Genomic DNA, 23,920 nt, shown 5'->3' on the forward strand with positions numbered 1-23,920 from the left:
GTATTTCCTGTTACAGGACAGCGGCTGTAGGTCGCGTGCTGTCAGCGCTGGCAACAAGCTACGAAGCGGCTGCCTATGCGTGGCATTATTTTCCTCAGCGAGCAGCTAAGGCACTGTGAGAAGCACTTTTGAAATTTCAGAGGAAGCGTCTACAAATGCAGACAAAAAAAGTTAGACCTCGTGGGAACGCAGTGCTCCTGTGTAACTGTATTACTATCATCATTTGTAAGGCCCCATCGCGGTGGCTTAGTGGTTAGGGCGCTCAACACAGATCGTTCGATGTTCGGCACAGATGCCGAGGACGCAGAATGGATGCCGGCAGCGGCGGCCGCGTATCGATGGAGGCGAAACAAAAGGCGACCATGCACTGTACGATTTCTGTGCACGTTAAGAAACCCAAGGTGGTCGAATTTAAGACGGAGTCATCCACTGGACTTTGAACCCCATATACTCTGTCATCATTTCTAAGAGTGTGCAGTCTGTGTTCGTTTGCATGGCGCTTTAATTTTCCCTCGGCAAGCAACAATCAATAATCTGCATGCGGGCATTTTCAGGTCAAAAGATATTTCTTGATGCGTGGTGTTTATTTTCTCGCCAGGTTACGGCAAATTACAGAACCTCTTTAACCTCCGACCGACCGGCCGACTGACTGACGGGCCAATTGCTGTCGCACATTCAATGACAACTAGAACGAATCGTGCAAGAGGAGAGGGGGGAGGATGTGAACACGATGACGTGTGCCCTTTCTCTGCATAGACGACAACAGCGCCGCCCTGTACGTATGCTTTGCCTGTCTTGCCCACTGTGCAACTGTGGCGTAATTTTTTTTCGAGCTGCAGCGAGTTTATCGCGGAAAAAGTCTACTTAGAATATTAAAGGCACAAGCAAGAAAAGGGTAGCAGGGAGACGGGAGTACGATAAGCGCCGCTTATGTCCCAGACTCGAAGCAAATAGCCCAAGCGCTCACCTTGCTTACGTCAATCGAATTTGCTTGCCGCGCTTCCAACACGCTGCAAAAAGAGCAAGCAAGCGAGTGCTTCAGCCTCGGTGGCTCGCCGGAGCGGCTGCTCCATCTCCAGGCGCCAATCCGGCTTTCTCCGGGATGAAAATGGCTCGTGACAGGGCTGCTTTTATTTTCGTGACTTCTCTTGCAGTAGGTGTATGCACACGTAAAGGCAAGCGCGAGTGTTCTTTTATCTCAACGCATAGCCTGCGCCAGAGCATCTGTGCAAAGCGCTAAAAGAGAAAAAGATTTACGAAACGAAGGCTCGCCTTTAATAAGCAAAAACTGGTCGTTCTTACGGTACTGTGTATTGGATACACGCGAACGCTGGTCTTCGTGTACAGAGGCCGGAAACTATTCGGCAGAGTCGTGCAACAGTTAATTTATTTATATATTGCACGCCACAGATAATTACAGGCCCAAACAGGAGGGCAAAAATAGTGAAGGAAGGTTTGGTGATTTAAGAAAAAGAAAAGAAGGCAGGGGAGCATCTAGATGACTGCGCCTGAAAAAATCACTATTTCTGCTTGGAGGTCACCTCTAAAGAACTGTACGAGTACTTTTGGCGTCCGACTTAATTGTGCGCGCGAAAATTGTTCACGTTCACTTGATTGTCGTGTTAGAGCGAGAGCAATTCCTGCCGATAGTAGCACAAAAATCTTAAAGTTGCGTTCGTGTATTGATGTAGCAATTCTCCGGTGCTTTAAAAGTAGCGCACCCGAAATTCTTACTTCGGATTGCTTAGAAACCGCGTGTTCCTCGTGGAGAAGAGTAGAATCATAAAGTTCATATCTTGAATTACATAAAACATCCGATTTTCGCATTGCACTGAGCATTGGCTAAAGTTAAGAGCCCTGTTTGTATCTGTGAAGGTTCCTTGAGAGGTAGAGAGTAAAAACAACAGCAGAGACAGAGAGAAGGGATAGGAAGAGATGATTCTAGAAAGAAAAGGGTTGTAGAAATGCACCACTGCATGCGTACTCTGATCTTTTACAATGGTTTTATGCCATAGCAAAAAAGAATAAGCTTTACCCTTATAGTGCTACAGAAAAGTTCCCAATCTCATATTAACTCATCACCTTGTCAGTGTACGCAACGATAAAAGGAGCTGCTTGGTATCTGGACAAGGAAAATAATTTTACGTCTTCATCCACGCCAAACAACCGCTAAATCTTTAAACCTATAAGTTTGTGTTAGATCGCACTCCATGTACAAGTATAGACTCGCTCGGCACATGTAAAAACAGCGATGCGACCTTGGAGAACATTGAAAACAACCGCAACAACGGGGACGGACCGAATGGTAAACGGTTCGGGCTGCCAACAATAACTGAAGGAGGGCACGAGAGGAAACCACAAAAATAAACAAGAATAGTAAAGCGCGCGCGGTAATTTTTGCTCCAAGAAAAGGAAGAAAGGAGGCCAGAAGGAAAGAAAAATGTACCAACCAAGCCGAACGAAACGAGAATATGCTGCTGCTGCGGCCAGCGGAAACGCGTCGTGGCTGAGGCGAGGGCGGTTCGATTATTTTCCACAGTGGCGTCTTTTGTTCATGCGAGACGGTCCCCACTTGCAGGAGCCGAGATGCTTATCGTTAGCCGGCTAGCGCCGGAAATCACGCTGCACTTGCGCGTGTTTCTCAAAATGAACCCGCGCTCCAGCCACTGCTTGCGTCAGGGGGGCTGTTTTCTCTGGCCGCGAGAGCGGCTTTGCGCGCGCGCGCGGCACATATTTTGCACCACCCCCTTCCTATCTGCTGATGTTTCTTTCTCTCCTTTTTTTCCTTCGCCTTCTCTCCGGAAGTTCGGAAATCCCGTCTTTTCTTGATTCGCTGGTGCTTCCCCCCGGCCCCCGTGTCCGTCGTCAGGTAGCGAAAAGGTCGCCCGGTGCCAGTGCATGCGCTGCGTCGCTCTCTCGTTAGCCGGGCTGCTTTTAACGCGGCGCCGCGTCTTTTTGTTTGCGGCCGCTATTTCCGCCGGCCTACGGCAGCTGGGGTCCGACCAATGAAACGGCGCAGTGGCCGCGTGTATGGGCACACGCAGCGCGGCTCTCTCATATCCATAAAGTCATTAGCCGACAATAGTGAGGCGCGCACTGTTCCGCTCACGTGCCGTTTGTTATGAGAAGCGGCGAGTGGCGCGGCCGCCCCACGAAAACCCGGTGAGGTGGCGCGCACTGGCCTACTCGATAGTATTGACCCGCGGGTGCAGCAGACACGGCCGGCTACGGTTTGCGCGGCCCTAATTAACGATCCGTGCGCGCTCCGGCAAGCAAACAGACCGCGTCACGCAGAGGCCTGAGCGGCGCCCCACCTGCGACACACAGGCGGGGGGGCACCGCGCTACGATCGAGTTGCCCATTCCTGTGCACGCCCCGCGTGCGTCGCAGCACCGGCACACCGCTGCTGCCGAACTGCACACAGGCGTGGACACGGCGCCTGTGTGCTCATATCGCTCGAGTGGGCGCCCACACCTGCCGCGCCTCCGCCGCTGATATGCACGCTCACGCGAGCGCGTGCTGTCGGTGCGTGCTTTTCTCTCCTCTTATTGCGCTCGAAATTTCGACCGCACAGTTTGGGCGCTGAGGACAACGCGCCAAAGCGAGTAGGCCTAGCTCGTTACGGCGACCACCTTTGCCTGGGCTTCTTTTATTGCTCGTTCTGTTTTGCTTCATCTTTGTACCGCGGCGGATCCTGCTCGCAGAGTAAACACTCGGCGCTGTGCACACCGCGTGGACGTATAAAGCGACATAATGCGACGTACGAGAGACGACTGCGTGCTGTAGGCCTGCGGCCTGAAGCCCGGATGACGTATGGCGATATGCGCCTTTGCTTCTCTACTGCCGGAAAGCAAAAAAGAAAAACAATGCCTGCGCTACTGTCTTGTGTTCACGAGGCGATGGAAAGTATACGCGCGGCAGAATTACGCAATAGAAAAGTAAATACAGGTAAACAAGCACAAGTCACGGCCGTTTCGCTGCAACGAGACGGGAGCTGAAAATGAGAGCCGTGCTTGTCGGAACTTCCGTTCGAAGTGCTGGATGTTTTGATCGTTTCAGGCGCAGAAATGAAGTATTATTACACAGCTGGGATCTGAGGAAGCAGCAGCGCTGCACACTGAATAGAAAGGAGTGAAAAGGCAGCAAGATGTCCTCAAGAGCACTCCCTTCTATAAAAGGGTGTGCTCTAGAGGACACCACTTTGCTCCCATTTAGGCGCATTCGTGTTTAGCGTGTAACAGCGGAATTTGTTCACCTCGCTCCGTCGCTCTCACGCGTGTTGCCAATTACTGCGCGGCTGCCGAGAAGAGCGCGTGGGCCAAGCGTACGGTATTTGCGCCCAAGTTGCCGCGAGGAATACAAGCTCCCCAACCACCCGACGCGCAAGCGAGATAAAAAAAAAACATTTTTTGCTGTTCAAGTCAAGGGCCTGAGGGCACTAGTTGAGGAGGTGTATTAAAAGAGCGGAAATGAAGTACACAGCACGCGCCCCCAGAACGCCAGAGCCGTATTCAGATGAGCAGATTAGTCTTATGAGAGGAGTGACGAAATAACAAATGCCGCCAGGTTCCATCGGAAAGCCACTGTGCATAACACTACGGGCTTATAAGCCCAGCTAAGCCCGGCCTGTGAGACGAAGCTTTTATACGTCACCACCAACACTCTAGCCTCTTTGTAACAGTCACCCTTGATGAACACTCTCGTGCCTGTTTTGGGACCATTTTGAGGCACTAAGAATGCCGGGAGAGTCTAGCCCATCGCCATACGTACGTCGACTGTGGGAAAGGTATTAGCAGTTCAAAATGTGTTAAAGTCTCGCGAGCAGTGCGAGGCGCCGCGTTGTGTCGGTTTGCAGTCTTCAGGCGGGAATGCTGTATAGTGTAAAACATACCGCTCACGCCCGTCAATGCTCTAGACGACTTCGGAAGACAGGCTAGCGGTCTGAGACCGTCACACATAAACAAGCTCCGAAAATGCGCCCAGGTAATTTAACATATCGATGGATATCATTTCGATCAACATTTTCACGCCGTAGAACGGCCGACGTCCAAGGGAAAACAAATAATAGTTATGCTGTCCGGTTAAACGTTTCAAAAGGAATCGACTTTCGTTCTCTGCACAGAGATAAGCACTTCAGTCAGCTCCAATGCGCTCTGAATTTCATTTGAAGCCAACCAACTTTCACGCGTGATGCAAGGGATAGGAAGAAGTAAGGTACCGCTGTACTATCGAGACCAGCTTTCTCGGGCAAAAATTGCGAAAATTTGAAAATTGTAAGACATTGTTATGAAAATATTGAAGGTAATGGTCCTTTATTCTGATATGCAGCAAAATCTTTCCTTTACAGTGTTTCCATCGATCGCATCGAGCAGTTAAATCTGCCATAGAAAACCAACGGGGAACGCATTTGACGATAGCAAAAGCGTAAACAAAAAAAAATATACAAGACCGCTGTCGGGTGATCTACGGATATATTGATTGTTAGAGTGAAATCTTACAGTATATGAAAAAAAATTGCGTTCATAAACGGTTTCCTGCTCGAAAATGCTTTTGTCCAGAATTGCTGGGTATGGTTACACGAACCGAGGGAAGATTCATGTTCCTTGTGTTACAATGAATGCAACAATTGCTTGTGCTAATTGCGCGTGCGTCAAGCACAGACCTGCGAACCGTTATCGATGCTGATATTGTCAGAGCACTGTTGTCTCATCTTCAGCCTGACTACGACCACTGCAGGGCAAAGGCCTCTTCCATGTCTCTCTAATTCACGCTGTCCTTTGCCAAGCTACGGCCAGCGTATCCCCGCAAACTTCTTAATCTCATCCGCCCACCTAACTTTCTGCCGCCCCCTGCTACGCTTACTTTCTCTTGGAATCCACTCCGTTACCCTTAAGGACCAGCGGTTATCTTGGCTTCGCATTACATGCCCTGCCAAAGACCATTTCTTCCTCTTGATTTCGACTAGGATGTCATTAACACGCGTTTGTTCCCTCGCCCACTCTGCCCGCTTTCGGTTTCTTAATGTTACACCTATCATTTTTCTTTCCATGGCTCGCTGCGTTGTCCTTAACTTAAGCTGAACCCTTTTCGTTAGCCTCCACGTTTCTGCCCCGTAGGTGAGTACCGGTAAGATACAGCTGTTGTACACTTTTCTCTTGAGGGATATTGGTAAACTGCCATTCATGATCTGATATAACCTGCCATATGCACTCAATCCCATTCTTATTCTTCTAATTATTTCCCTCTCATTATCCGAATCAGCGATCCGAAACAACAGCGCTGGTGTCTCAGTCAAGAACTAATCACGGCGCCTCAGAGCCCTTGGGTGCTACAGCAGAGAGAGAGAAGCACTTGTTACGACATCAGGTGCAATAAACGCAGGCGTCACAGAAGAATCCAGCGCAAGGACGGTGTGCATAAATTAGCCTACCTCTAAAGCTGAAAAAAAGGGGGATAAATACGCATTAAAGTAAGCTCCCCGTAACAAAACAAACAAACAAACTTCCTCACGGTTTTCGCTCGGCGGCTGGAATCATCAGAGGAAATAACGCGAAGAGGAATGCTTCCTCCTTATTAATCGGCCGGCATAACCGCGATTGCCGTCCCCAAAGAACTGCAGCGGGCATGCAGGACGCTGCGCACACACCGAGCCTGAGGGCTGCAGAGACGAACAAGATTCGCTCGAGGACTCGGCTGCGAGGGAAGAGACAACTTGGAGCTTGTTTACGCCGGCAGCCGAAGGAGGAGAATATATTTCTCGAGTTCGAAGAGCTCGCCGCCTTCGTTTATGCGGGTTTGCTCAAGTAAACGACGGGCGCTTGCGAAGAAAACACCATCGCTGCCGGGCGAGATGCAGTGGCTTCTGAGGAGTTCGTTTTTTTTTTTTTGCATCAGCTCTGCGCGCATTTTGCGCTTGGGTTTGAGAGCATCGCTCGCACTCTGGAGAGTTCTCGGAACAAGAGGTGCCGGCCATTAAGTGCGTCTTCGATATTTCTTTCTCGCAGTAAATTTTTCGATGCACTGACAGCAATTTCTCGCGCAGACTCTGCAGGAAGCTTAAAAGTCTGGGCGGAAAAATAAGCGCCCTTCGGAAACAAATCTTCCGGTGGGCGAATGGAGGAAAAGCTATTCCGCTCAAAGACTCTATGCTCATGCTAAGTTTAGGCGAGCAGAAAATGAATGGGCAAACAGTTCCTTCTCTCGAAAGAAGGCATAGTATTGTGTCGCAAAAGAACAAGACATGTTCCTTAATTGTTTTCACATTGAATGCAAAGGCAGAAAACTTCGAGGCATAATGGAGATAAAAACTTACGAGAGTTCTATCCACTCATGAATGAAACTAAAAATATGAGCGTCAACTTATTCGGACGCCTGGTATTTCGCAGAGGCGTGAAGTGTAGAAATAAACCAAGACGTGACAACAGCTACAAAAACAAAGATCCTCATGCCGAATAGGCAGCCTGTCTTGCCGCACTATGTACTACCAGACTTGAACAGTGGACGTAGCTTTGTACTTGAATGGAAGCAGCGAAGAAAGCAGCAGTCATGTGAACGAATGACAAAGGCTGTAACACCACTGGGAAAACAGGCAAACACTGCCGCACGGACAGATTCTATGCGTCTTCATTCCTCTGCATCGTTGTGTGCCCTCGAGCGCAGCGTGCTTGCACAGACGTGCTTATGTCTACTCGGCGGCATCACGCGCGCTTATCCCCGAAGCTGAGCACACAACTCGTCGGAGCTTTCCTCGTGGCCTGCCTTCTGTAGTAGCAAGCCCCACGCGCGGCCTCTTCAAACAAATCCTAAAGTCGCGCTCGGGACGCCTTGTAAAGCCCGGACCATGGCGTTGCACACCGAGGGAAGCCAAAAAATGCACGTGGAAGAGACCAACACAGCAAAAAACAAAAAGCAGGAGGTTAATATGCAGTGGGTTGCCACTTTTGTGGTCCCGTAAAGGACACTGACTGCGTTCGCGAGGATTTTATCCGCGCGAACAGACAACAAACGGGAGGTCTTCTGACCTGAAAGCACTGGCCGCCGGGAAATTCCCGAAGACCTTGTCTGCCTGTGAAGATTCCACCTCGAAGTAGCTGCCAAGCGCCCCTTCGATCTCACAAAGTCGTGCCACTGCCTCTAAATATCTGCGCCACTGCAACGACTGCAGCGTCATCGAAATCGTTTCCACGAAAATCCTCCACTCGAAGCGACAAATATTCACGGTTCGCAGCCTCAACGAAGAGTGCACGAGAGAAGGACCGCGTATCGGGGAGGCAATCCTTCAGCGGCGCACGGCTGAGACCTCGCGGTGAACCAGGCCTGACGCGTCAGCGGAAAACGGCGCGCACTTGTCTCACCTTTGTCATTTCGCCGTTCATTCCTCGCCGCCGTCGGCACCGCGTCGTACGTGATCTGCTTAAGGCGCGGCGCACCTCAGACTCGCGCACGGCGCCCGCGAGCTGCGCCCAGTTCGCTCTCGCGCGGCGCTAAAATAGCCGCGCGGAAACATGCTCGGATCATTACGAGTCGGCGGCAGCCATCGAGCGGCTAGCCCCGTGTGCGGGGCGACCGTGCCGGTGAAATCATGAATCAATTGTTGTGCCAGGGAAGGACGGACGAAAAAAAAACGTATCACGCGCAGTCCATCTCCCGCCGCAAGATGTTCGCCGCGGAATAAGCGTATCGACTGACCTTGTCCCGCCCGTGGGCCGCCACTCCCCCCTCCGGTGGCATTTATGGGCGGCAGACTGGGTCGCCTAACGAGCCCCGAAATTATTTCTCGCCTTTTATTTGCGGAGAGAGAGTCGGCTTGTTCTGTGGAAGCGCAGAGAAGAGCAGGCCGGGTATATGTGGCCGAGGCGAATGAAAAGACCGGTGACAACCAAGAAAAGCGGAGAGCAAACGCAGCCGCTTCACCGCGGACCGAACGAGAGACCCTGTCCAGCGTTGAATAAAGTTTTTTTTTCCACCTTTATTCTTACCCCAGTATATTGAGCGCCAAGAGCGGCAGAAACATTCAGTGCGGCCAAAGTCTTTGGCGGCGCGAAGTCAACGAAACGTCAGTGCGCGATTGTTACAAATCATTCCTTTTGTTTTATTCTTGGAAGGCATGCAGAACGTGCAGCCGAATCAGCGTTCAGCAAGTGCACGGCGATTCACGAGCGGACCGCCCGTCGTTGGCCCGCGGCCTATAAGCGGCACTCGGAACTAGGAATAAATAGCTGCACTTTCGCGCGACACACGGTCGGTGCCACGCATCGTTTCGAATTCGTCTCTATGCGCTGCCAATTTAGATCGGCTCGCGCATTCGTCCGCGTTAAGCCTACCCTTCGAGCACCGCGGCAAGCTGGAAAACGCTGAGCAGTGGAAAACACGCACTGGCACACACGGGGCGGGCTTTTCCGGTAAAGAGAGAAGCGCGCTCCCGGAGGCCAGGAAATGCTCCGGCGGCGGAAAGTTTCGGGGCCCCCATCGAATCAGATAATAAAGACAACAGCGCAAGCGCGTATATATAGGCGAGCGCAAGCGCGGCCGATGACGGCGGAATAGCGCTGCTGAGGGAGTCATTTGTTTATTCGCACATTTCCATTCGCGTCGCACACCTTTGCCCGACTGAGAGGTGCTGGCGCCGTGCCAGCGCGAATAAAAAGGCGACCGGGGGATGGGGAGCAGTAAGGGGGGAGGAGCGCTGCACTGGGACAAAAGCGGGCGCACACTAAGGGCGGCGGAAAACAAGGGCGCAAAAATATACGCTGCGAACCTCGGCGGCGTCGGCGCGGAAGCTCAAATCCGCTTTCAGAGCGAGGTTCATCATGCACCTTCGACCCGAGGCGCGTGCGTCGCAGCCGCGCCAGATAAGCGGCCCCCGGAGCGTGTTTGGGCGCGGGGCCGGTCTCCGCCGCAGTCTATAAGCGGCCCGGAAAACAAGTCGCGCGCATTACACATACAGTCTTTCTTGCCGAATAATACCGCAAGGTGGAGTCGGGAGAGGGAGGGAAGCAGATACGGCGTCGCACGAAAAAAACGTTTACCCCGCTGAGCTACTGAATTAAACACCGATTTAGAAGAAAGCGCGTCCGAGTGTCCGACGCAAGTGGCCGGCCGCTCGATAAACTTCTGCCGGATAATGCCGCAGTTATTCATTAGGCCGACCGAGTAGCCTGAATTTTTCAGGAGGGAGGGGAGGCGGGGGGGGGGGGGGGGGGTGGCGCCCCCTAAAAAACCAGGCATTCTTTAAGAGGCACTGCTTTTCTGCGTCTTTCGTTCTGAGTTTTAGCTAAAGCTTGTTCGTCACCGAATGTCCACATCTGAGTCGCATTACGGCAGCGCTTATGACAGCAGCTCGGTCGCAATACTAGACCCCAGACCGTCATATGGTCCGAGCGGGGAAATCAGCGTCCGCCTTTCGCGGTAACGCGACGGCGGAGCGGTTCACTCGATCGATGGCGTTACTTGCAACGCATGCAAATCGAGTAGCACAGAGCTGACAGCCTTATTTCAGCGGGAACTGAAATAAGCTTGTTATTCTGTGGCACTGGGCTCTTTGCTCGGGGAAAGCACTGCAGTGCACTCAGACAGACACGAGTGTTAAGCAACACAACCGCTAATGCACGTCGAATCCGCTGCCGCGTCTTGCCACAAAACTTGGCACCCCCCCCCCCCCCACCCGCGAAAAAGAGAAGGAATTTCGCTCTTTCTCCTTTTCCTGATCGTCGACGCGTCAGTTACTCGAACGCATCGCTTTATAGCACTTACTGGGCATGACAACAGCTTTCCTGACAGCTTACCGAGACACCGAGTATGCCAGATTAATAAACCAATGATAGTTCTGACCGGGTCATAAATGACACGCAACTCGGTGCAGTCCTGCTTTTTGGTAGACAGCAAAGAGAAGAAAGCAAGGCGTCGAGGCTAATGGCGATGCTACCCTTTTCCTATCAGGTGCGCGAAATTTTTGTCAAAAATACGCGGACACTCTTCGTGGTCGATGGAGGTACGCGGATCCTGCAGTGGGGCTGGCCTCACATCCCCGATGCTCTTATGAGTGAGGGGTGTCGCCGCAAACCACTCGTAGCGAAAAGTTGACCTTAATCAAACTCTCAAGTGTAGTACACTTGAAGTGGCTTACTCCTGCCCGCTCCACGGGGCGGCGGAGAGGCGTGGTGTACTGAGACATGAGAACTTCATTTTTCTCTTTTAAAGAATATTCATCGTGACAACACGTAGCTTGACAGTGAAAATAATTTGAAGGCTATGCATCGAAAATTGTTCAGCCACATCCAAAAGCAACCATCACTTGAGGTAAGGTAATTTGGTAGATGGAAAAGAAGAAGAAAAAAAAAAAGCCTCTCCACGTCGTTTTCTTGCGTTCGCGAAATCAGGCTTTCCAGTTAGACAATGCAGTACTGCGGAGAAGCCTGCATTGTTGCCACTTGGAAACAGCGTCGTTCGTCACGGCGCAACGGAACAATCACCACGCTTTCCTTTCTCTCGTCTCTTGTACGCCGATACATAAGCGAATCGACAGAAAAATGTTTGCTTTCGAGCACTCACATCGATTGCTCGGCTGTTCCCTCCCTGTTCCCAAGGTGGTTGCAACTGGTGCGCCGCGAAAATATCGACATTGTTTCTGTGCGGCATCAAAACTGGCGCAGACACGGCACGGCGGGGCCATTAAAGGGAAAGGCAGACCAAAAGCTCTGCTCGCTCTCTTGTGCTGCAGTCTGCTAAATTCGTTTTACGGGCGGAGATTGACGTCGAATCGAAGTTGGGTCCGATAGGCGAGCAACAACTGCCGAGTCGGACGCTCTTCAGTTCGAGTACGAAGCTACGAAATAACACGCTCAAAAAGTGCCGCACTGTCAAGCAGGAAGTTTAGCATGTGGCAGAACCGGAGTGGCTTGCAGCTATCAGAGTGAGCATGCATGCGTGAGGCAGACGAGCACGATGAAAAAAAAAAAATCAGTCAGCGATCAGGAAAACACTGACTACCCGCGGGAGATTCGGACTAGAGTTGGCGAGCCGGGGGCCGGGTAGGCAAGAGAGGCGCTTTGAAAAAGAGCGCGCGCGGCCCTGAAAGTAGCGAGGAGGAGCGGCATCGCACGCGCCGACTAGCGCGAGCGGTCATCCGAGACCCGGCCCCCTTCTCGGTATCAACAACGACACGTGAATGCACGGCGGAGCGCGACGCGCAGCCCGGCCGGCGGCGGGCCCCGCGTGGGGAGGCGCGCCAAGAGGAGACGAGGCAGCAGCCTATTTACCGCATTCGGGTCCTGCGGCACCGGAGCGGCGGTGGGCTTCTTTTTCGGCTCGGCGGACGAAGTCATGCTGACCCTTCAACATGTCCGCGCCGTCTCCCTCGCCGGTGCTCCGCGGGCGGACGGCCAGAGCAGCGAGAGCAGCCGCGCATGCGCGCTCGCCAGGCGCCACAAGTATACGACGGCCGCGCCGCCCCGCGGGACTCAGCGCTGCGCGCGCCGCCCCCCTCCCGGACTTCCGCGCGCACACACCTGACTGCTGAGGGCAGCAGCCTCCTCCCACACCCGCCGCCTCTCTTCAACGGGGCCCACTCCGTCCACTCACTCGACTTGTGAAGAGAAGTTCCCGCCACGCCTCTATTTGTCACAATTCGCGGACCCGGAAGGGATAGAAGCTGTCATTTCCCTTTTTTATCGCTGCTGGTCTGAATGCGGGGGCGAAAACCGGTGGGGCATGTAGATGGAAAATGCGGGTTTAGCTGCAACAAATTTTCCACAAAAGAGGAAGACAAAATTAAGGTAGGCTAAGCCGAGCATATTTCTGTGCCTGTTTCTATTTCTCCGTTTCGCTGACTTTGTTCCAGAAGGGCTATCCATCTTTCGACCAAAGCGGCGCACAATTGGAGGCTTTAAAAGCAATATCTGAAGCCATAAGTTTCTGATAGCCTGAACCGACCTGTCCAGCCTGGAGCTTCACGGTAAACCTTCGTTCATGAATGAAGAGATTTAATTATACTGCGACAAAAGCCCCCCCTGCACTCCTTCAAATCCCCAGAAAAAAAAAGACGTGTGTGGAATGCACGACCGCCAGTGTAGGCTCCTTTCATAACGCTGAGAAGGCATCTATATAAAGGAAATGCACTGAACAATCTGCGAGAGCAAAACACTTTTAGTGGGCGCTAATCCAGCAAGCATAGACGTCATTAGCCATTGCTTCTCAAGCCTACCTAGCTTTGTTCTTTTCAAAGCCCAATCGAGCGAAAAGCGTTTACTTGTACGAGATCTGATTAACCTACTTCTGACTCAGATTACTCGATCTTGCCTGACAGCTTACATAAGGGCAAAAACTTGTGCACCCACCGCTGCCGTGGCGAACGAGGTGAAATTAACGGCTCCGAAATTTCGGCGCCAGAATTTCGATCGAAGCTTCTGTGTTTTTAGAAAGAGCCGAACACAAACAACGCAGTACGCTTCGCAAATCCAGCATTGCAGCACGCACAGTATCTCCAAAATTAAAACGGACGTACATACTGGAAACTTGCACCCAATTCTGTTGCGATAATACTAATGAAGATGTTTCATAGGTACGAGTTGTGCAAGATATAGGGTAAGCGCTAGAACGGCAACCTACATAGGCTGCGACTATAAATATGCCAGTACTCCACACCTGAGAAAATGTACTAGACATAGGTGTCCGTGGCTGTTACGCCAACAAGATGTCTTAAAATTAGGGCTGCAGAGGTTACATATTGCGCCATTTCTTACATTTTTTTCTTCATTCCTTCTAGCAACGCTGGATTAAAGAAGAAATCTTTTTGCACAAAACCTCAAAAAGTTTTAATCCCCCTTTACATCTAGCAATATCCGCTTGAACTGTTGCTGCAATGGAAGACACAGCTTTTACTGCGTGCCTGCCCAGCATTCTAATGAGTGACCCGAAGGCGAAGCTTTCTTTCAACGAATGGGGAGGGGGGTTGGGGGGCAGTCAATTTGGGGAAACTTCGTGCTGTGCTGCGCATCACGTTGTCTCCAACTCGCACTTTGCGATCGCTAGTACCACAGACTTACGAACTGGAAACACTTCTAATTTCGCGCTCTAAGGTGCCATTTTGAAAGCCTTATTGTGTGAAAAGACGGGCGGCACGTGAAAGAATCACGCGAGCTTCCTTGACTTCAACTCGCCACGTCTTACTTTTCCCTGAATGGAGAAGCTCGAGCTGCGTTCACGGTATGTGACGCCAGTTTCAGTGTCAGCTGTAGAAGGAAGAGGATGTGGCAAAACTAGTGTGACAAAAGAATGCGTTCGGGGACTGAGTTTTGTGGGGTATAGTCCTACCGCGAGGAGAGACACCTGCATCGACGCAGGTCGATACCGGCGCTTCTTACGGCCGTCGTTGTCTCACGCCTGGAGGGCGGGACGAGTGCAGTGTCACGTTTATTGCGCACTTCGTTGCTTATGCTTGCTGCGGTGGACGGGAAAGGATTATGTGGGTTAGAGGAGCAGAAATGAACGAGAGGGTAAAGGGATCTGGTGGTGTGACGACGTGCGCACGGCGACTTCGAAATTAGGAAATTGGTAGAGGGGTGGGGCACGTGAAACTGTGCGCGTACAAGCAGCACACAAAAAGAACACTTGCATAGTTAGTGGGTTACTTCGCGTCTCCGTTATCATATCGCGCCCCTCAGAATGAATGCTCCAAAAGTTTGCTTCCCTCCTTAGTTCTAATTCGACGAAAGAAACAAAGAAAATGAGTGCATCGATCCTGGCGTTGCTCACAGGCGGCTTCTCTAAACGACGGTGCCATGTCCGCCTGGCATGGCCGCCACTGGGCAGCGCCCGCCTCAGTCGGACCGAAGGCAGCGCGATTTTGGGCCGGCAATGGGGAGGGGTCCACCCGGGGCCCGATATGATTGCTGACGGCGACAGTGGCCGATCGCAGCGGAGGCGAGGGGTCGAACCGGATCAGGAACCGAGTCGGCGGTCCCGGGAGGAAATTGGTTTGCGGATGAGCGTGCAGCGCGCACCACGCATTTATCTCGAACCAGGTCCCGCATATGCGCTTCGCTCCGAGGCGCGGGGCCCTTATTCGGTTATCCGTGCCAAGCAGGGGCGGCTAAATGCGTTAGCGACTCGATTACCTGACTGCCGGAGGACCCAACTTGATTAATAGGGAACCCAAAGACTGGCGCCGCGCAGAAAGCAGAGCCACGCTGCAAGCCAAGAAGCGTCCGCCGTGACTCCGGCCTCGCAAGGAACGAGGCCACGAATGCGGCGAAGGCTTTTAGCCTAGTGCGCCCGTGTACGTGCGCTCAGAGAACTTCGTTGCTCTCTTTCAGCAGCAGAGTAGCGCCTAAAGGGTCCAAGTCGCGACCCCTTATTAGTGCGAGACAATATTAGTGTGAGAGAAATCTACAGTAAATGCAACAAAACCATGGTCCGCTTGACAATAATATCCCAATAGGAACCGTGAGCTAAACGCATGCACAAGCTCTGAATGGCATTCTAAAATTCTTAGGTCCTTACCTACCCAACAGCTCGGCGCTGATTAGCAAGCCGCCCATCATTTAGCAGGAACACTGCACTTAGCAGCGATGCATGCAAACGCCAAACTGATGACTGGCTTTAGTCCCCGGCTTCTTTAGTAATGCTTTAAGTTTGTTCCTCTCATTTGACATTAGCGAAGCCGCGCGGCAGTTACAGTGACCCAAATAACTCTGCCTTATGTAGCCTGCGACGGCGGTTAATGTAACGCAGTAAAGCCCAAACTTTTTGCAGTAGAAGCTGCAATTCCTCGCAAAAAAAAAAAAAGCGATGATTGAATTTCCGCAGGAATCGCAAGCGGCCGCCTCCAGCCGATGGAGCGACCAATCAGGTCAAAGCAAGGATATAACTTTTCTAAGCTCATGATGGCATCCGACTGCGCGTGCAAGCTTGGCAAATTCATTGGTCACATGAGGCGTACTGTACAGATGCACAATAAGAACAACAAAAGTAACAATAATAATTAAAAGTAAACCATACTGCTTCGGAAGCGCAGCTGTTGCAACATAGGAGGTTTGAATGGGTGCATTTTCACGGGACATACGACAACGCAGCCACGCGTCATCGGTCACAGCAGCTGACTGCTATTCAAGATAGCAACGATGTTACATCCGGCAAAACACAGCTTTGTCGCCAGTACATATTTGCAGGAAAACTGATGAAAGAACCCAAATGCGCGAGTTTCGGAACGCAGCATCTGCGGCCATCTCTACTCAGGACATACTTCTTCGGTCTTAAGAATGATGTCATAAGGCGCAGAAACTTGCGCTTGACCTCCCTTTGAGCGACCAGATATTTGGGGGAGCTCATAGCAGTTCCCCCCATGGGGCTGCCCAGTTGACTTGCTTGCTTAACACGGCACACGGACGAGCTGTTCTAGCTACCCTTGGTTTCACACCTTGTCCTGCTTCCTTTCAAGATTTGTCGCCACATGCATTCTACTCTCGGCCCGGCGCGACCACCGGTCGCGTTACTTCCGACGCGCGTATCTCGCGCGTGCTGTCCTTCTCACTGACGTCGGCGCTCAGGATGCCAGCGGGGGAGTCACGGTCGTCGGGGGCTGCCACCTCAGGCCGGTGCAAGCGGCCGCGGAAACCGTCCTTACCTACCTGTCCCTCCTAGGCGTGCGGTGACCACGGTGACCTGATACACCGTCTGCCTCTTCTCTTACACCATCCTCCACTCTCTCACTGACTCTGTCTGCGCATACTTTGCACCGCGCGCGCCTCACGCGCGGCAGCAGTATGCGGCTGCAGCTTACCCGACATCGCTGAAGCATGGCTGATGTGCGATCAAGCCTAAATAGGAGCGGTTTGCTGACACAGTCCGAGCCAGCTGCCCCAATGCAGCGGCGCGGCTAGGACTCAATTTCGGATGCAATACCATGGGCGCATTTTCCGTCACTTCCTCAAAATGCGGAGCCGGAGGTCCCCATCCTGCGCCGTGATCTGCCATAAACGCAGACGCACGCGTTTTTCGATGGAGCTGAGTCGAGTTGGTACGGCGGGTGGAAAAAGAGCGCTCGTCAGCGCGATCATCGCGCAGAAGTCATAGTTGGCGTACTTTCCACGGAAGTGTCGAGGGCAACTACCGAATCGGAATCGACCTTAATATAAGCACGTACCGAGGGGATATCGTATCAAACGCTGGATACTTTGTCATCAGATGAAAGACCCCTGACGCGGGAGCCTCGAAGCGAACCTATGAGCGACGTTTTCGGAGCGCAAATGGCTACCAAGTTACTTGGCTTTTGTTCACTCAATCTTGCATTCCGCCGTTTCACAGTGACTCCCTTCTGTTCAAAAACGCAGTTCACCGTTTCGAATTTCAGCGAAATGTAAAGCGCACTCGCGGCGGGCACATACAGTTTGCTGGCGCACTTCGCGAGATTCAGCGGGCACAAAGTAAAGGAAGAAGGGTGCTCTGGTTTGTAACATGGGCCCACGCACTTGGGCGTTTACCCTTGCGTCTTATGCTGCGCGAATATCGGCGTCATGGCCAGCAATGCGAACATCTGCGCAAGAGCCAGTGGGTACCCACAAGTGCCAACAAAAAAAAAAATCTGTAGTATAGGTAAGAGCGGAGAACGCATAGCGGGAAGATGAAGCTATATAAATGCGTTCCGCGGATGGACTTGAGTTGCGCTCACCCTGAAGGCAAAGGCGGCTCGCTCGTTTCAGCGCCAAACGGTCGTTCCGGGCGGCACGAGCACGTCTCCATTAGAGACTTGCCGGGCCACTGCGCTAAGCCGATGCGAAAGGCGCAGCCGAGATGGAAGCCGCGGAGGGAGGCAGCCGAGAGGTCAGCCCCGGCTGCCGGGATCCGGTCCGAGCCGCGGGCCGGTTTGTTTATCCGACCCCTTGCTCTGGCGCCGGTCGGCTTACACGGGGCGCCGCGCTGCTCCCGCAATCCCGTCCATTGCGCGGCACGTTCCCAGTGTGCGCGGCTTGTGAAAGGGAGCCGGGAATAATCACGCCACCTCGCTGGTCCGCGCACGCGAGCCGCTTCTCTTTAACGCCGCCTTCCCGCAGGCGCCACAGTGATGCAGTCCAGCGCAGGAAGAAAATAAAGAAATGCACCGACCGTGTCCTTGCACAGGGAAGCCAAGGACACATGCTCGGCGCTCCGATGGCGACTGCCTTCATTCTATAGATATATTTGAGAAAAGAGGCGGAACGATTAAGTTTTTTTCTTGCAACAATGCGCTCCACGGAGGCGTCTTTTTCGAACCAAAATCGAAAATAAAAGCCTGAATGTGCGTGCTGTTTGCATGCGGTAGATGTAAATTAGTAACTGCACGAAAAATTCAAACAATGATCACGCGTGTAAAGCATGAGGAGTGCAAAAAGTGGGTCACGAATAAGCTCGCTGAGCGCAGCCAGATTGAGTAGCCATTTCATGTTTCCAGGGCTTGTTGAAACACAGGGGCGTGGGAAACTGGAGCGTTTCGCGAAGGTGGGTAGAGCGTCCATGTCCAGAGCACTATGATACCGATAGAGAAGTCTCAGCGCTCATCTTTTCTTAATATGAGGGCAAATGAGGTAACTTGATAGCAGTGTTGGCGGTAACGCGTTACAAGTAGCGGCGTTACCGGTAGCGCGTTCCTTTTTTCGGTAACTTAGTAACGTACTCGTTACCATTTGGGAACTGTAACGGGTAACGTACTTACGTTAACATTTTTCGGTAACGTGAGGCGTCACGTTACTAGTTACTTTTTGTTTCAGTTGTTACCCACTCCGCCCCTATTTTTTAGAACAAAACGCAGAGAACCTAAATTGATGCTGCAAATAAACAAACAGGTGCCCTCAGCGACCTCTGTTGCGGCTCGCATGCGTGCCAGAAAACGCCTGCTCTTGACGAACCATCCAACTAGAAAAAAAAAGAGAGGATACCCACAAAGCGCGTAACACGTGCACGAGCACGCATTCGCACACTTGCCTTCACCTACCTCCCCTTCCCGAACCACTTACACTCACAACTCTCTACAGAATGGAAGCATGCCGAGCATTTTTGAACCTGACATTTTTTGAGAATTACTGTAAATTTGTTGAGAGTTCAGAATGTTTTCTTTCTGAAGTTAGAATTGATGATGAAGTGTCATTTTGTGTTTGATGTCACATTCAAAAAATGGCTTCACAATGTGCCACAGAGTTAGAATCCATCACATGTTACTCTACAGGCAACTTTAGGCCACCATAACATTGCTAAGCTCCTGCATATTTATGCAAAGTATTCTCGTTAAATCAGGATTTCGCGTAAAATTGTTGTTTGGGCTAGAAGTTATATGTGGAATGTGAGCTTTATGAAATTGTTATCGTGAGTTCTTAAGGCGTAGACGTACTAACTAAAATTTATGGCTATGGAGTAACGGCAAAGTAACGTGTGGTAGGTTTTTTTGGGCAAGGGTAACGGTAATGCCTTACTTTTTTTTGTAGGTAACGTAGGGGCGGAACGCGTTCCTTTTTTTTCTTAGCGTAACGAGTAACGTATTTAGTTACTTTTTTTCGCTAACGCCTACAACACTGCTTGATAGCCCGTAAACAAGACTTGGCGCATTATATATAAAACTGAAGAAGCAATGGCATGTTCTAATTGTGAACATGTATGCGAACATAAACACGAAAATGCATTAGGATGCAGAAATAGCGCGCTGTTTGAGGGCGCTGAAGTCGTTAATAGGGCGAAGCTGCGACAAGACGGTGTAAAGCGCGTGAACGAAATCGGGCATAAGTTAGCCAAGAAAAAAAATTTTAGAAAAAACCGAAATCAATCCCGCTTCAAAAAATTATTTCTGTATTTTTTTAGGAAGAGAAGAAGGGATCTGGTTATGCAAAGCTCATTTAACGGAAATGCATGATAAACAAGAAAGAAGTAAAACGAATATTCTCTTAAGCCATCAAAAAAAATGTTCATTTTTTTCAACTTTCTTACTTTATGCAGCTCACAAACGAACGAGCAAAGTAAGGAGCGTAATGTGGGCACAGATTACGCTGACTGGCAAAAGTATCATAGAAACACGAAATTTTCAGACGGAAAAAAATCACGGCATTCAGGAATAAAAGCGGTTTCTGATACGGCTTCGCGGCCGCGAATCATTGCCTCATACCTTCATTGCGGGAGAAGGAAGACGGAACAAAATTCGAGGTCTTTTTTCATGAACAGGCCAGCTTTATGAGGTAGTTCAGAGAACGCACGAGGGCACCGGGTAAATAACCATACGCGAGCGGAGCGGCTGCGTCCGTGGCGGCGGGGGACGCAAATGAGCTGCTAATGAACAGACGTCCGGAAGGCAGGCGTAGAAAAAGGAAGAAAGAAAGAGGGCGCTGCGGAAGCAGTCTTCAGTTTATGAGGCGGCTTACTGAGCGCCCAATATGCGGGAAAAAAGTGAGCGACGCCTCGATGAGGGAGGAAGGAAGGAAGGGGGGGCCCGGAAGGAGGCGAGCATTGTGGCGACGCAGGGCTCACTAATGGGATTGCCACTTAGAGAGCAGGCGCGCACAGGGCTGCGGGGAACGCGCCCAGCGGCGCCTGCTGCGTGTCTCCGGCTCGATAACAGTCCTCCGCAGGATAGAACGACTTCCCCGTCCCACGGGGGTTACGCGCGCCTAACGATCTGCAGCTGATCGCGGCCACATCGGCAAGCGACGCGAGCCATGCGTGGAACGCCACGGCGGCGGCCGGCCTGGCCGGCCCAGATAGCGGCGGGAGGAGAGCGGCCCCACCGCGACCACGGCCGGCACCGTCGCGGCTGCACGGCGGTCCCCGGTGACTGCTTCCTCTTCGCGAGCTCCATGCGCCCCGCCGGTAGCGCGTGGCCCGCGTCGTGGGCCCCGGCGGCAAGGACCAGCAGGTGAATCGAACGCGGCTCCATTCGCGCGTTCCTCCGCCTTCCTCTGGGACCTCGGCGCCCTGGCGTGTCCCTCGACGACAGGTCCGGAGTGTGCACTTGTGAGCTTCCAGCCGCGGTCGAGTTAGGTGCGCGCTTGTTGAGACAATAACCTAGCATCTCTTGAGCTCACTTGTATTCAACTCGGCGACGCATTCCGGAAGCGCGCGTACGGTGATAAAAGGCCTGTTGCGTTTCCCATTTCCGCATTTTCTTGGCCTGAGCGAATGGCGGCTGGAATCGATTCCAGCCGCGCCATTCGCAGTGCCCTGACAGAGCTCACTACGTCACGAACACTCGCGAGCTCTGCCCCCATATTAGTCTCCCTCTCATTGAACAGTCGTGATTGACGCCTAATCGTTACAGCAGATAGCTTGCTGTTTCATTGGCCGCTGTGTTCAGTTTCTCTAGCGCCGGTGTTTTCCGGTAGCCCCCCCCCCCCCCCCCCCACACACACACACACACAAACATGATGGTTTTGAGGGCCCATCAAGTCGAGCAGGTGGCCATGAATGGCCCAAAATGTCAACAGAACACGTACAGTACTCACGGATTGAAATAGGACATTCGGAGCGCTAGCCTTGCAGTGCCACGCAGGCATGTGGTAAACCACAGGCCGGCTCATTGGCTACTGGAAGAAACAATTCTGCTTTGTAGATGTTCTCCCTCTCGCGCCATACCACAATGCACCACCTTGGTTCCATGAGCGTCTACGGGCGGCGCTCCATGAAGCGACGGCCACGCGCTCCGAATGTCCTATTTCAATCCGTGAGTACTGTACGTTGCACTTGCACAGGAAAAAGCATTTGCAGAAATTAGCGAGGTACAAGACAAGGAAATGACGCAGACTGTTGCTATAAGGGGGTAATTACTCATTGGCATCCACCAAAGCACCCAAGCCAGTCTGACTGTTGCTAATACCAGAACCGAAATTCATTCTATTCCTTACGTCCAATATGTAGCGAGCGAACGTCCCCAAGGTAGGGTGCCATTGATAATGACTGCTTTGCTAGGCTTCGATTCGCTCGCCTGTTTGGTGCATGCGTTATGAAAGTTGGCGAAGTACCAAAGTTGGGCTTCGTGGGAAGCATGCATTTAATTTATGCAACAGCCGTCGACGGGACCGTAGTCAATTAAACGGCGCAATGCAATTTCTTTCCGCATTGGACGCACATAACCAGGGAAAATCAAACAAGCTTCTTTGTACCTCACTCAAGGAACGGCTGCAGTTTTTTACCACAACGAAGTTTCCGCATGTTTTTCATACCCGAGAGTGCAAACTGCGCTCATTAGCGTAAAACTGAGCCTTATTTCTGGCCCGCGAGAAAATATACAATAAGCAGCAGCATGCGACACGAATATTAATGAAACTTGGCTTCACCAGGACTACAAGACAGCAGCGAAGAGCAGCACAAAGAAAGCTAAACCAAACCGGAATTTATTTCCTACGTGCATTCTTCTTTTCTGTTTTTTTTTTCACGCGTCAGGCATCTCATTTTAGAGGCGTGCTAATGAAACTGGGCGAACGTGAACGATGCGGGCAGAAAGGAAGTGCTCACTAGCGCAGAAACAATTTTCAGAGGCATCATTAAGCAAAAACTAATTATGAAAAATTGAACCAATATGTCAGCCTGTTGTGACGGAATAACAAGAATACGTGAATACGGAGTCACTTTACAAAGGCTTGGTTAGGATGCCCCGTTTTCTTATAAAACACCCTTAAACCTCGTAAATACTCGGTCCAGCAGAAGAGAAATTCGCTTGTACCTTAACGTTCTACCTTTACTTTTTCGTCTTCTTTCTAAAAGATGAGGACTTGGACTGCTTCTAAGGTCGAAGCGAACAGACTCAATGCCACCGCGTTTGCACAACAGCATACTGCAGGAAGAGGCCGGAGCCTCCGTCGAGAAAGAAAATACTCTCCATAGCTAGTAACTGTCCGCCGTCCTTTCTGTGCACCCAATTTAACAGAATGGTACATGAAAAGCGCAGCGGGACCGCCTCAGAGAATGAAATCCATGGTTTAGGTCTCTCATTTGAGAAAGCTTTTTTGTCTGAGCTGACAGCTGAGTAGAGAACAAGTAATAAATGCCGGGGCGATCTAGATGTCTTCCCTTTTTACGCAGCATACATGTTTGTTCAGTCCCAGATTTATAAAACATCTTGAGGTGTGAATTCAGCAATTAAACAAAACAATTAGCGATTATATGAAATGATATTTCTCACGTGACCCAACTATAGCAGCCTGACTCCACGGCAAAATTAGTGCTGTGGAAACTCAGTCTTCGGGAAGCCCTAAAAGGTCAGCCTTCGAAGGCTATCAAAACTGCGTGATATCACCACACGGTTAATAAAATAGGCTCATAAGCAGTGAGAAGCAATCCCTGTTGCACACAGTCATCCAACAGGGGCTTGGGGTCGTTAGATTCATGAGGGCAACTCGAAGGCGAGATGAAATAATGCTCGAAGCAGATTTTGTTTTATTTTTTTTCGTAAAAAGGATAGAAAAATACCTGACACGAGGATTGGGTGAGATCCATTTGTCTTCCAACGCCATCGCCAGGGTCAGCCTGGTCCTCAAGAAAAGCGCCCGCTTCCAGCCGCATGAGTCAGTTCTGAATAGCGCGCTGTTGGCAAGATCGACGCGAGTAGTAAGCGACAAAAAGTGCGTCGGAGAAGCACCCCAAACGGACTCAACCGTCCCGTTGCTCCCCGCGGCGGTACTGATATACTGGCAACAGAGTAAAGCATAGACGTTTTTGCTTCTTGAGGTGACACCGATTATCGTCACGGTCATCGCTGCCGCCAGCGCTCGGCCGCTCGTTGCTGTTCCTCCTTTTCTCGTATGTGCGTAAGAAATTTCTTTTCTATTGTCATTTCTGCCCGACATTACAGCGCTGGCGCAGGTAGCGAAGCTCTGCTTGTTTGCAAACGGCGCGTGCTTGCCTATCTTTACGGCCCTTGTCTTACGCTTATCCCGTCGCACAAAAGCCCGACGTTGAGGCGTCCGACATTGTG

At 51.5% G+C, this 23,920-nt stretch overlaps 2 protein-coding genes across 18 annotated transcripts in view; one reads left to right on the plus strand and one right to left on the minus strand.

Moving 5' to 3' along the window:
* Nucleotides 1-23,920, minus strand: part of LOC144114112 (prolyl endopeptidase FAP-like) — a 377,138-nt gene that overhangs the window by 86,325 nt on the left and 266,893 nt on the right. For 3 of the 17 annotated variants that reach the window (XM_077647612.1, XM_077647611.1, XM_077647604.1), the window contains exon 1: nucleotides 12,258-12,380. The exons of 12 other annotated variants lie outside the window; for them this stretch is intronic. In XM_077647612.1, the coding sequence (XP_077503738.1) occupies nucleotides 12,258-12,323 (66 nt within the window). In that variant the 5' untranslated portion in view covers nucleotides 12,324-12,380. Of the gene's footprint in view, nucleotides 1-12,257; nucleotides 12,381-23,415; nucleotides 23,604-23,920 lie in introns of those variants that run through there. 2 more of the 17 variants (XM_077647608.1, XM_077647610.1) reach the window with 2 other exon arrangements.
* LOC144114114 (uncharacterized) overlaps nucleotides 1-23,920 on the plus strand; it is a 169,603-nt gene that overhangs the window by 50,035 nt on the left and 95,648 nt on the right. Inside the window, exon 2 of the mRNA XM_077647616.1 lies at nucleotides 599-775. Coding sequence (XP_077503742.1) covers nucleotides 731-775 — 45 coding nt within the window. The 5' untranslated portion in view covers nucleotides 599-730. The remainder of the gene's footprint in view (nucleotides 1-598; nucleotides 776-23,920) is intronic.

Source organism: Amblyomma americanum, chromosome 1 (assembly GCF_052857255.1).
Source record: "Amblyomma americanum isolate KBUSLIRL-KWMA chromosome 1, ASM5285725v1, whole genome shotgun sequence".
NCBI lineage: Eukaryota > Metazoa > Arthropoda > Arachnida > Ixodida > Ixodidae > Amblyomma > Amblyomma americanum.